This window comes from Eurosta solidaginis, chromosome 5 (assembly GCF_040869045.1).
Source record: "Eurosta solidaginis isolate ZX-2024a chromosome 5, ASM4086904v1, whole genome shotgun sequence".
Taxonomy (NCBI): Eukaryota; Metazoa; Arthropoda; class Insecta; order Diptera; family Tephritidae; genus Eurosta; species Eurosta solidaginis.
This window is the reverse complement of record NC_090323.1, coordinates 41,956,727-41,970,878: the sequence shown is the minus strand read 5'-3', so window position 1 is coordinate 41,970,878 and position 14,152 is coordinate 41,956,727. Positions and strand designations below refer to the sequence as shown.

The 14,152-nt window shown below is 38.1% G+C and overlaps 1 protein-coding gene across 15 annotated transcripts in view; it reads right to left on the bottom strand.

Moving 5' to 3' along the window:
• The window catches only part of Plp (Pericentrin-like protein), a 125,437-nt gene that overhangs the window by 75,201 nt on the left and 36,084 nt on the right, over positions 1-14,152 (bottom strand). For 7 of the 15 annotated variants that reach the window (XM_067792329.1, XM_067792325.1, XM_067792328.1 and 4 more), the window contains 5 exons: positions 10,971-13,709; positions 8,492-9,210; positions 8,203-8,428; positions 7,300-7,440; positions 3,884-4,249 (listed from right to left, as the gene is read on the bottom strand). In XM_067792329.1, the coding sequence (XP_067648430.1) occupies positions 3,884-4,249; positions 7,300-7,440; positions 8,203-8,428; positions 8,492-9,210; positions 10,971-13,709 (4,191 nt within the window). The remainder of the gene's footprint in view (positions 1-3,883; positions 4,250-7,299; positions 7,441-8,202; positions 8,429-8,491; positions 9,211-10,970; positions 13,710-14,152) is intronic. The other 8 variants (XM_067792336.1, XM_067792335.1, XM_067792332.1 and 5 more) reach the window with 3 other exon arrangements.

Below are 14,152 nucleotides of genomic sequence, written 5' to 3'. Positions count from 1 at the left end.
GTTGATTACACAAAAATTTGATTAATCATATCATCAATCACTCAACGAATTGATTAAGTTTTGGAGAGAAATTAATTTTGAGATTAATTAAAAACCAAGTTAATAGATTAACTCAGGGATGATAAATCGATTTTTTTCATTTTGTACCAAACGAGGAAAAAAAATGTACCAAATCTTCCAAAAATGTACCAAAAGTGTTCGGATGTGAGTTTGAACTAAACTAGAGCTATATTCTGCTTCTTTACCCAAAAACTGTTTTTAGTCAGGAAACTTACTAACACAAATTAAAGGTAGTGTAACACGGAAATATGATTTATGAAGATATACTTTTTCAGTAAAAATAATAAAAGAAGTTTATCGATTGAAGTGTACAATTATGTACATATAAATAAAAAATAACAGCTGCATTCAATGCAAAAATATTTCATAAAAACATTTTAGGTACAAAAGATGGAGATTCAGGTATAAAAGTTGATAAATTGTCGCCTACATCTATATTAATAACTCATGTTTCAAGCACTACATAAACAATTCTTCTTTTTGAGTGTTTTAAATACCTCAGTTGACAAAAAGTTTTTTTTTTTGTATCTATATTATGACAACTACTGTTAGCTGATTTCATCAAGTCTTTAGTTTTTATTAAATTGGAAACTGTGTTTATTTGAAGTATATTTCTACACTTAGTTTTTATTAAATTTTGTATAAAAAATATCCTTTCTAAGTTTGTGGATGAATATGGAATCGACAATATGCCTTCAACTATTCTATAAGTATTGGAAAACATTTGCGCATTTAATTCATTTTTAACTGATCTGAATTCTTCCCAAAAGCTGCATATATTTAAATTCTTGAATTTTTTAAGGCTCTCATGCTCTGCTAAAGCTCTAAATTCAGAATTAATTTTCTCTATTTTATCAAATGCAGATTTCGGAAAGAAGTCCTTAATTAAAGGCACAATACTATTTGTTGCACCGCTTAAAATACTTTATTGTAAAAGCTTCGCAGCCCACAATAAAGCTTCATCATTTCAATTTACTTTCTTTAATAAAGTACAACAAAATTGTATATAAAATTGTTTAGCACAGCTCTTAAATATGTGTACGTCATCCTTTTCGAAAAGGTTGTTTGATAGAATAATATCCACATTAACACCGCAGTAAACTTCATCTGGAGTTAAATGATTTTCGTCTGAATCAATATTCAATATCCAAATAGGAGTGGAGTCTAAATAAGATTTTTTTATAAAATGTCTAATTTGATAATAAGTTAATGTATGCGAATATCTTCAGACTGCATTTCTATATTCACATTATTCATTTCATTTAAAATATAAGAAAGAAATGTAAAATAAACAACATTATAAATAGGACTTTGAAAATTTTCAGATATAAGATTAATATTTTGATTGCTGCTTTTATTTTCAAATACGTAAAGATTTAAATAATACTTGAGGGCATCCCATTGCTCAAGAATTCTATCTATAACTGCTTGTCTAGAAAGCCACCTTGTGGGGGCGTACTTTAGTATAATATACATTTCTGTACCGAAATATTCTTGAAAACTCTGAAAGTCTGCCCTCCTAAGGGGGCTGTTACAAAAATGATAGTTTACGTTTTTTAAAAATTTATCAATTTTGTTGGGAAATACATCACAAGCGGCCATTGAAGCTAAATTTAAAATGTCACAAACACATCCATTAACATGCAGATTTTGAACAACTTGCTTCAGCCTTGCTTGGCCTCCGCTTTTTGCTCCCATCATAACCGAGCAATTGTCGGCAGTGAAACCAATCATTTTTTCAATTGGTATTGAATGGCCTTTAAAAGATTTAATAATAAAGGCATTAAAAATACCCTCTGTGCTACTATCGGTCAAAAGTATCAAATCTAAAAATCTATCAATGCACTTTTTATTAAAAATTCGTATCGAAACTGCCAAATTTTTTGATATACATATGTATATCAGTCGTTTCATCTATTATTAGAGAGTAATAATTCTTCTCACAAAATGCAATTATGGATTTATTATTTTCTGTGCTTTAATTCTATTAATGCAAAATTTGATCACAATTTTAGAATCAGTTATGCTATTTTTCATAAGCATATTTAAATGATCCATAATTGTAAATGGCAAATTGTGCTCGGCAACAAAACAACTAAACTATATATTTTCTTCGAAATATTAAAAATTTTTTTGTACATTCAGAGCTGCTTTGCAAATGACTTGAAGTGTAGTGCTGTATTTTACAAAAATGTACCAAATATGTATATGTATGTAATGTAGTACCAACGTACTTTCGGGAAGCGAAATGTACCAAAAAAAGTACAAATGTACCATGATTATCATCACTGGATTAACTTATTAAGTGGGTAATCAGGATTGTATACAACTAAACCAAAATTATCTTGGATTTTAATCGTGTGTTAATCTCCGCATTTGTAAAATTTTAATAAAACAAAGTAAGTTAATATTTGTGCTTAAGTCAAATGTATTATTTAATTCGGCTTCTTAACTAGTCGTTTAATACTTATGTTCGATTATTCAATATTGTAATGTATTTCTATATGAAACAAAAAGTGAGTAACGCACTTGAATAGACTGAACTATCTAATTCGCTGCACATTCCGCACTTCGACTATCCGATCGAAATGGTAATTTTTTAACTGAAATAATTTTTGGTTCAGTCAATCAAAATGTTTATTTGTCATTCTAGGCCATCGATTACCAAGCCACACACATGCCGACAAATTTTCGACCCAGAAATGAGCTAATACTTTTCTAAAGGCCTTTGTAAGCTGAACCGGAAGCCGGTGTCAGAATTTTTAAAATGGTTTTGGTTTTCGAGATATTCGTACCTGAAAGTGCTAAAATAACGTTTTCTGCTATATTCACGATTCCTCACGAATACTTCTTTTTATCAAAAAACAACATATAGTTTGAAAGTCCAACAAATTTCCTTGAAAATGTAGTTTCACTTATTCGTAGGGTTTGCGATATTTTCTCTTTGCAAAACTTTTTCAGAAATTTTAAACCTACTTTTAGGCACGTTAGTCAGTGAATTCCTGCATGTAGGCGGGTAAAGCAAACTATGCACTTTCGATATAAAATTATATAAATATTACAAAACAAAAAAGAATTATAAAAGGAACTATATCGACTACTCTATCTGCTACACAACTCCATGCCGAATATAGGAAAGCAGAATATAAGAAGCCTGCCTGAAGTGTGCTACTTTTGTATTCAAACGGTATATGTAAATTTTTAATGATATTTAGATTTCGTAGCAAAATTATGAATGCAGCCAAAAAAAGTTATTTTCGTACACGACGGCCGCCGTGGTGTGGTGGTAGCATGCTTCGCCTACCACGCCGAAGATCTCGGATTCAAATGCCGAGCAAAGCAACATCAAATATTCTAGAAACAAGTTTTTTTAATTAGAAAAACGTGTTTCCAAATTTTTAGCAAACACTCCGAGTGTATTTCTGCCTTGAAAAGCCTCTCAGTGAAAACTCATCTGCCTTGCAGATGCCGTTCAGAATCGACGTAAAACATGTAGGTCCCGTCCCGCCAATTTGTAGAAAAAATTAAAAGCAGCACGACGCAAATTGGAAGTGGAGCGCAGCTTTAAATCACTTCGGAGGCTATCGCACATTGTATTTATTTTATTTTATTTAAAATGCAAATATCTTCAAAACAAGAACCAAAACGAAAAAACTGATTCGAAAATCAGGTGTAGCTTATTGAAGACCTTTCGAAAAGTATTAACTCATTTCTGGGTCTGGACTTTTTTCAAATTTTGTCAGCCGACGTTATTGATCTTAATCGAATAACCGCATAAGCGAACAGTCCTACTAAAAATTGCTTTATTTTGTCATCAACCTACCTGTATTTGTACTTCCAACTCACGCACAATATCTTCACGTGCCAAAGTTAATTGCTCTTGCAAACGTCTCTCATATTCTTCGATTATTTTTTGTATCACTTGTGATTCATTGTATAGATTTAGCTCATCTTGATCGATGATAATGAGAGATGTATTAGCATCGCATACTTGCAATGAAACGGTTTCTTGACTTGCGTTGTTGTTGTTTTTGCCATGCGTAGTGGTTTTGTTTGGTTGATTTACCTGTTTGTCAGTTGTGGTATCTTTGTTGCTTTTGTTGTTAGTTACATTAGATTCTGTTGTTTTATTTGTTATCTTTTTAGCGCATGCATCAGTTGTTTTTGTTGCGGACGTTTTATTTGCCGACTGTATATTTGTTTTTGATATGATGAATATTTACAAATGTACACAGGAACGTGTATGATTGTTTTGAATGATGAAGGGTTAAGAGTCACACATAAAAAAAGGATGCAAAACAAACAACATGCGGTTAGTGTTTTGATATTAGTTATGAACTTAAAACTAGCAGTTAAATATTTATATAAAATATCATATTTTCAAATTTTAAGCAAAGCTATACCCTTATAAGGTATGTGGGTCAAATGTGACCCGCAAAATTTTTTTTTAAATTTTTTGGTACGGTATTCGTATACTGCAACTAGCCCCACTTTAAGCTGAATGCACATTAAACATTTAAAAATAATTGTTTTTACCTTTCTGGTTCAAAAGTCATATCAAACATGATTTTAGTCTTATTAATATCGGCTGTCAATTCAAAAACATCCTATTAGAATTTTTTAATCAATAGTTAATCGCAGCTGCGTGTATGGAATTCATGGAGTATTCCATTCTTCAAACGGTTCTGATAAAGAACGATTTTCAGAAGTTAGGGGCATGCAGTTGAAATTTGAAAGCCTGAATGTTAACATGGTTGGTTGGTTGATTGATGTGCCGCCTGGATACCAACTATCATAGCCCAAGTAGCGCCGCTTTGATGCACATTTCTCCTGGAACCAAATGCTGCAGCTTTAGTAAGGCAAGTCAATACTCCGTTTGAGCCATTTGCTGCGGACCATAAACCTGCTGATAGCTTTTACAGAGTATTTAACTAATTCTTTAAGTTCTGGCAGTATATAACTGCCCATAGTTAGATACCTAGTGTAAGCTAGAGCTGGGCATTCAAAGACGCGACGGTTTCGCCGCAGCTCCTGCAGATGCTATTAAAAGCGATCCACATTCTCTCAGCATGCAGGTCAAGCGGCCAGCGTCCCGTGATTGTGGCTGTGATCCCAAAGATTTCTTTCCTTAACCTATTTAGTAGGTCCTCTGTTCTACTGTCGTAATTCGACCAGGTTTGCTTGGTTATCTTGCAGGTGTCCGACGAGTACCAGTTGCAAACTGCTTACTGCTTGAATCGGATATGTAAGTTTCTTTTGATTGATGAAAGTGGATGATGCATCTCGACCGCCTCCGAAGAATCCATACAAGGGTTAAGTTTGCGAAGTTAGCTACTGCTTGCAGTTAGATTTACGAAGTGTTACTGCCGAGCAAGTCGCAGTTTCACGTATGTGAAGGTCCAGAGATTGCTGGTTTAGGAATGTTAACATATTTCGATGTTAAAATATCTGACCGGATATTCTGTGTGTTTTCGTCTTTTAGTCATGCCTATTAAAGACTGGAGATATTTAAATGAAATATGGTCTAAAGGTGGCTTACATTCTACTGGCTAAGTTTTTTAGGACATTTGCACTCCTCCTGGGAATAGGTATCTTTTTTAATTTTTTCCGCAGTCAGAACTCTGAGTATACATGACCTAGATCAATAAGTTTATGGGTCATATAGATCGAGTTGTAAGCAATTTTGGTAAAATGACTAATGCCATCAATACTTCTCAATGGGGAACAGTTTTTTTAACGGCCCAATGAAGTGTGGGTCATATAAATCGAATGCAAGGCACTTGCTGTCGATGCATTTTTAACTGCTATTGCCTTACATTATTGCTTTGTGCTAAAAGATCAGAAAAAATCACTGCCAAGACTCGATGTTTTTGCAGAAAACCCAAGAATCGAGCCCAGGTCCCATTTGTATATCATTTAGTTTATTACAGCTTCCTGGACAAAGTTGTGGCAAGGTGAAATTAGTTCTCGAACAACATTTTATTACTATTTGGCTATGGGTAGTGCTGACCCCAAATTATAGCATTCAGAATGAGAAATGACAACGAGGTTGACGGATTCTTGCTTAATGTCTCGTATATCCCGGATATCACCGCATAGTTCATGAAGGGTCATCTGGGAGATTGCTTCACTTCAAACACATAAAATCCTACTATTAACTGCTTGGTTGGGGGTGTTAAATTCTAAAAATCTGTAGCTCTCTATGGGAATTGTGTTCGTGCGTAATAAGAAGACATCCCGGGCCACGTCCGAGTGCGAGGGAAGGAATAATAAATATTATCAATACAACCGTTCCGGCGAACCGAAAGACAAGACCGCACGTCCTTCACGCATGTTGCACAACTTCCTTAACATAATAAGCCAACGCATGTCGTATCGGGCAAATGCAGCCACAGCCGGTCACTAGAAAGCTCTGGTCTCATGAGTACATCGCAATGTACTGCCTAGCTCACGAAAATCGCGACACCCGAAACGCTGACAGAACTGGCATCCTGCGCTAGTAAACTTGGTCTTTTCGTCTGTCATTTAGCACTACCGACTGTTTTGTTGTAATTAGAGTTGTTAGAAGATCGGGTTTACAGTCTAATAAATTAGAAAAACGCCTTTTTTATTTCGTATGGTGTCAACGTTTCCACCTTTTATTGTGGTCTTCTTCAGGGCCCAGTGACAAAATTGTGAAATTAAAATATTACTTATAAAGCCTTGCATTCAAGTAAGGGTTAATTCTATTACTGGTACATATATAATTTTTTCAAACTTACTAAGGGTTAATTCTATTACTGGTACATATATAATTTTTTCAAACTTACTAAAAAAATTATATATGTACCTGTAATAGAATTAACCCTTAGTTGAATGAAAGGCTTTATAGGTAATATTTTAATTTCACAATTTTGTCACTAGGCCCTGAAGAAAACCACAATAAAAGGTCGAAATGTTGGCACCATATGAAATAAAAAAGGTGTTTTTCTAATTTATTAGACTGTAAACACGATTTTCTAACAACTCTTTTCGTCTGTTTTCATCTGTGTTCGTGTCCTCGGCGCTACTGTGCAAGCAAAAAGGAAAATGTTGGTCTTTCCAAGTTCTCTCGTGGGTATTAGATTTGGTCGCCAACAACTTCTTGTAACACTATGTATATATTCAACTTATGTAAGATTTTGTTTAAGAGGACAGTTCAAACTAGCCTAACCTATATACTTATTGAAGACAGACATTTGTCAAAAGAAAAATACTTACCATAAATTCATCATCTGGATAACGGTTCTCATAATACTTCAATTTCTCAGTAACTTTCCGTAATTTCTCATCATACGTGCGCTGAAATTCATGCAACTTCTGCTGATAGAAAGTTTTCAACTCGGCAATTTCCGTGGACTTCTAAAAGATAAGTTGATAAAATAATTAGAAAAACAGTAAATATAAAAAATTAAATGTAATTGGGCTATTCACGTCGCCGAGGTTATCAGGTTATTTGCCTATATGATTATATTTTTTACTCTAATACAATAACAGTAGGTATGCCTGTCGTAAGAGGCGACTACAATACCAAATTTTTTCAAATGGTTGTGTAGCGCAACCCCCTCAAGGGGTTGCCAGCGCAATATATAGCTTATCCAACCCAAATGTCAACCTCGACTACCCTGTTTCTTTAATATCCGAGGCTCTGGAGCCCCAAGCTCCTCATGGATCTAGGGGGTGGGAGGGCGGTATGGCCCAGAATGGTCATACCAAATCGTTCTCGAGATGGTCTAGTACCTTAATGGTGCTTTTTGACGGAACGTACTGGATCTGTATCCGGCGAAGGACCATCAACATCGATAACACTCCCCAGCGCATTCGGGGAGTGTCCTTATCGCTACAACAACAACAAGAACAATACCCAGAAACCTGGGCATACCAAAAGACATCTGATTGAAAAGGCCCGCCTCCCAAGAATTTAAGAAATCATCTTCGTAAGCTTTAAGAATTAAATCGTAACCGTAACTTTTCAATCACAATGTGGAACCAACGCCTCTAACACTCTTTTCTCTCTGGTCTGTCCACTGTTGAAACTGCAAATTTCTTTGGACTCCAGTTAGGGAAAATTTATGGCAGTTTGTGATAAAATCAGACAGACCTAAATAGCCCAAATATTCCTACATTTTCATTTTCGTTGAACACATCAGCGAAAGGCGTAATTTGACGATGGCTAGGACTAAGTAGAAGTTCTGCACGTGTGCGCTTGCGCGGTGAGGTGTCTTTACAGCGTGTCACACTAGACGCTGGCGCAATTTCCTCAGGCATTTGCTCTTGATCGGAACCCTCTGAGGATGATGTATCACCGGTGTGATTTTGAGATTTATGCGAAAAGACATCATCGGAAAATCTGAAAAGATGCAATAACATAATGAGTTGTTGATATAATTTTTTAATTTAGCTCCAAACTTACTGTTTCTCAAACTCTGCGCATTTTGTTTCAAAATATTTACGCAATTCCTCCACTTCTTTGGCATGTTTTGTGCTCTGTTCTTCAAGAGTTGTAGTCAATTTGCTAACTTCAGCTTCTTGTCGCTTTTTCTCCAACTCAAGCTGTTCGATCAAATCCTTTTGTTCAAGTTCAGATTTCATTTTATATTTTTCCAATTCTTGACTCAAATAGTCATCGAATTTCTTTTGTACCATAAAAAAGAGTCGCACTTCGCCTGGATTCAGATATTTTTGAAATTGTTCGATTTGTTTGCTAAATGGCGGTTGTTGCCATTCGGGTGGCTCCATATCGCCTGCGCCGCTACCAAACAAATCTGTTGATGTATTGCTCTGCTGACGTGGCACTGAAAGTTGTCGTTCGCGTGAATTGCGTGAATATTTATCTTCATTGTCGGTGAAAAATTGACGTTCTAAGTCGTCATCACTTTCACTTATCAAATCGATTGATATCTCTGATATCCGTTGACCACAATTGCTATCCAAATCCGTGCGCGGCCAGTTTGGACGGCGGAGCGTATCGAGCGCATCAGTGAGCTGTTTACGCAGCGCTTGTACTTCGTTCGTGAGTTTGTCGCTCTCTGCCTGTAGCTGTTCGCGTACGTTTATTGATTGTTGTAGAGAATCGGTGAGTTTGGCAATTAGTTCGTCGCGTCTTGAGAGTTCCACGTAGAGATCGGTGGTCTGAAAATGTTTATTAAATGATTAACTTTCAAATCTTAAGTACTAAAGGATGCACTAGTAAAATAATGTTGCGCCTTGTTGTTTGTGCTCATCACCATAGCCATAAAGGGTTCGTTCCTACTACTATAGTTTGCATAGTATGCACGCATAATATGAACAATACTGAGCAGCAACGCATTTAGTTTCATCGGTTGCTTTTATTGTGATTAAATCAGGAGCAATCCCCGAAGTATTATGGGAGTTTACTGTAACGACAGATCACGACCGAATTGGAACGTGGATCGTTCCGATGCTTATTCCAGACTGCTGTAGAAATGCCTGTCCATCGTCACTGATCTAGCCCGTTGCCCGTTGTAGTAAGCGAGCGTGACGAAACGCCATTCGCACTGTACATCTTGCTTTGCTGTAGACTACGCATCCCAAGCTCTGGGTCCAGAGGGCGAACACTAGTCTCAGACTTTCCTCGGAAGTTTTGTAGAGGTGACCATATACATATATGAAACAAAACCCCCCGCAATGAACGTAGCCCAAAACACACATGCTGTGTGCTTAATGTTCCTATGTTGAGCTTTGGGGTTCTAATTCGAGTATGGAAGGAATATTGGGAATTCCTCACTATTTGCTTTCCGAGTTAGCAGCTTTAACCAATGAGTGTTGTCAATTACACCCGTCTGGCGCTGGGTATTTCCACCTGTGTAGGTGTCTGTAATCGGTGTGCTATGTCTCAAAGTGATGCATGAGCTTCTTATTCCCTTGTGGACAAAGGTATTAATCAAGTCGTGGGCAGAAGTTCTGGAAGATAGCATGGGAGATATCCTTCAAAGATTAGAGACCAATCGCATTGCCCGCGACAGTAGTATCAAGCTAAATGTAGCTCGTATCTAGGCCGCCGTTTCCTAACAGAGATGGGAAAGTTGTTTCTTATCGAAATTAGTTGGTCGATAGAAGTTCCGAACGCTCTATTCAAGGGTGCCTAATTAAGGCAGAGTTTAAAGTCAATCATTAATGGGAACAGGAATTCTAGCAGCTTCAGAATGAGTGGAGAGATTGAAATCTCAGTATTTAAGCCTACCAGATTCTGTTATACGAATGTATAAACTCTTGTCATAAGATCGAGGAAAATAACCTATGTGATTCTTATAAAAGAGTTGGGTCCATATGAATGTGCTCATGGATGGATTCGAGCTTTGAAAAGTAGTGGGGCGCTCTAGGCAAAAGGTTAGGCCCAAGAAACTGCAGACCTTTTGAAGATCACAAAATCGGTGGAGGTTTAAAAAGTCTTGTCCAATTTATGATTATTAAAAAAAACAAAAACGTAACTAGTCTCTTTATTATTGTAGCGATAAGGACACTCCCCGAAGGCTTTGGAGAGTGTTATCGAGTTGATGGTTCATTGCCGAATGCAGATCCGGTCCGTTCCGGTACCAAGCCCGACCATCTCGGGAACGATTTGTTATGACCACAAGCGATCTTCCAGACCATCCCACCCTACCACCCCCTAGATCCTTGAGGAGTTCGAGGTCGCCAGAGCTTCGGCTGTTAATGAAATAGGATTCGCCATGGATAGGTGAGGTTGACAATTGGGTTTGGAGAAGCTATGTATTGCGCTGGCAACCTGAAAGGGCTGCGCTACACAAACCCCATGAATCCGGTATTTTAGTCACCTCTTACGACAGGCATACCTACCGCGGGTATATTCTAACCCCCTAACCCGCTTGCGTCATAAAGTACACAAAAACTTGAATTCAATGACTACTCACCGGACCGCCAAATTCCTCTTGAATTGTACGATACTCAGTTGAGCTCGTAATCAGCGAACTATTCGTATCGCGACCCGAACCCAATTGATCTGTCGTGTAAGCGCCACTCGATTCACGTCTTTGTGCTGTTTCTAACTGCAAATTCAAAGCCGCCAAACACGCATCCTTTCCAGATACCATATCCTGCAAAGCCGTAACCTTATGCTCTAACATTTGCAACATATTCAAGCTAACAACGCCACTCGAAGTTGTCACATCCTTCAGTTCATGCGCTGTGTGCTCAGAGCGCATAGTTTTACTTTCATCTTCTCGTACATCCGCAGATGTCGCAGAACGTTCCATTGACAACGAACGATGCTCTTCGGCTGTCGAAAGCGAATAACGCTCACTCTCTTCGGTAATATCTTCAAGTGCATCACCTAATGGTACACGTTCCATTGGTTTGATTTGCTGTGAATCACCAGCAGTGCTAGCGTTAGCATTCATGGTAGCCGCTTCATTAGTCGATGTCGTTGTTTGTTGTTGTTCTATGATGCTTTGTTGCTTCATGGCTAGAATGCGTAATTTCATCAAATTCATAGATGTATCATCGTCGTCTTCTTCTTCGCTGTTGGGCGCTTCGAGTTCTGGTGATACGCTGGTTACTTGCAACTTGCTACCAAGTAAATTTTGAAGCGCAGCTCGCAGCGCATCAGTGTCAAATGTTGATGACTCATCGTCTTCTATATGCTCCACACAGGTCTCTAAAGTCTCCACTTCCACAGCAGCCATGCCTTGCAACGGAAATGTTTCTGAAATAGTAGCGAGTTTTGTTTCGAGAGTTTTGTTTTCGTGTAATGGCACATTTTGATTACTTTCATTTCGCTCTTTGAAATTGTTGGCTAACAAAGTTCTGTCAGTGTATTCAGTCTCTTCGAAGTTTTTATTTTTGGCGTCTTTCAGCGTGCTTTGTTGTTGCTTGTGCGCTACTAAGCTCGCTTCAGTGCTCATTCCTTGTTTCATTGTCACTTCTGAACCACAGCCAACATCCAAGTCAGTAATCAATCGTGGAGAGATACCACTTTTGTCTTCCATTTCCGTGGAACGTAACTGAGGATCCACACTTGTAGAATTGGCACTAGTATTCTTCTCAATTGGCTCATGCTCCTCAATTGTGTCCGTCAGCAAACGGTTTACTAGCGATGCATTTTTTGCAAGAAAGCTAGGATTCAAGGAGCTTAGGTCACGTTCATCAAAAGTATATTCAAAACTATGACTACGTTCCACAATCTCATCAATTGAGTTATCCTTTTCACCGTGCTCTGGCGAACCAGCCGTTAAGCGTTTTTTGAGCTCTATATCATCCTTTTTACTCGCGCTCTCTTTGTGCTCCTTAGAATTGGAAGATTTGCTGAAGGATGTCTGAGATGCGCGCCGCTCATGTTCCACAGATGTTTGCGTCTTTTCTGCTACTGGCATTTGAAGCTCTTCACTCTTTAATGAATCCGCGCCTTGTCTAACTTCTTCAAGCAGTTCGGACACATCATTCGCTGTACTCTCATCACCTAAGCTCGGCTGTTGTGCTACACCATCGAAATTGCTGATTAGCGATTCTTCATGTCGTGAATGTGGAACGCGCTTTTCTAAAGGCAAACTTACATCCACATCGCCAAAGTCCACCTCGACTGAGTCTGTTACCGATTTGCTAATTGGCACACTTCCTTCACTAGACGATACGTGTCTGGAGTGTACTGGAGCCTTAACTAGCGGCACTCCATGAGAGGCTCTAGCATCGTCTTCCTCATCAGCCAATATAAAATGTTGTGCTAATTTTCCGCCCGACAATTGATCATCATCAATCTTAAACAGTTCATTTTCTTCTTGATTTGTATGTTGTTTCCTCTCTATGCCTTTTGCTGCTATATTCCTTATTTGCTGCCCAAAACTATCATCTTCGGCCGTTTCAGTATCTTCTGATAGTTTTTTTTGTATTTCGTGCTCCTTTTTTCCCTTTTGTTTTGAAGAGGGCTTTATATAGCCTGCTGCTTCAGATAACTCTGTTGAATGTGCTGCGGACGAAATGGGCACATCCTCTTCACTTATTTCAATGGCTTCTTCAATTTCTTCTTCTATACTTTGTTCCTCGCTGCTACTTTTCGTTGTGTTTGAAGTGATGGCACTTGTATTACTATTCTTACGAGACGTCGTAATATCTGTGGACTCAGCAGGTACTTCATCGGTCGTTGTCGTTCGTGTCGGTGTTGTCGTCGCTGCTGTTGTGGTGGCTGTTGTTGCACCACTTTTACCTAAATTGTACATTTCAATGGCTATCGAGCCCGTTGGCTCGTAGTAAAGCGAAGGTTCTGTTGTCTCGTTTGTGCGACAACAACGGATGATCTCTTGCCGCAATAGGTCTTCAGTATTAGTGCTGCTACTGGTGTCGCTATGACGTTCAATTATATATGTATGTCCAGAATGATTGCTATCAGCATCGTTATCTGCTTGAGCATCATGCGTATCAGCTTGGAGCTGCCGCAGTATATCGTTAACATGTTGGAAGTCGAGCTCTGTGGCGGCAGCTGGCTTATGTATCACAAAATCTAATGTTGGTATAAGTTCAACTTTTTCTGTTGGTTGTTGTTGAGATGTTGGAAAATCAGACGCCTCTGTTGTTTCAACAACGGTTGCTGGATCGATGGGCTCGGATTGTTTATGCTCGAGAGGCTGAAGGTGACCACGCGGTCGCAGGAGCGAGGTGATCTGCCAATAAATAGAGAGGGATATTGAAGTTTATCTTGAAAAATCTAGAGAGATATCACATATAAATTAATTAAATGTAAGCCCCCGTTATGATCTTCTGAGAATATAGCTTTCCGCCTCTCGATCAACTTCCATAAAGGAACAAAATTATATTGAAGCCACCTGCTTCGTCTACACATGAACTGACATATAGAGGTTGTAAATGTTGATAGACCTAGTAAAAAATAAATCCGTTGCATTTAATGAAATACTCTCCAGGACCGAATTAGCCAATTAGAAAGTAGATAGCTTTGGTTTTGGTCGGTCTGAAGTACTTGTGACACTTTAGGCTTTTAAAAACTAAAAGACGCAAACTGCTTTCCACGGCAGCCGGTTCTCTGTACCGTAGCTACCAAGGGTTGTCATTTCAGTGTATCCCCATTGAATCTATTGCGTCCCACCCA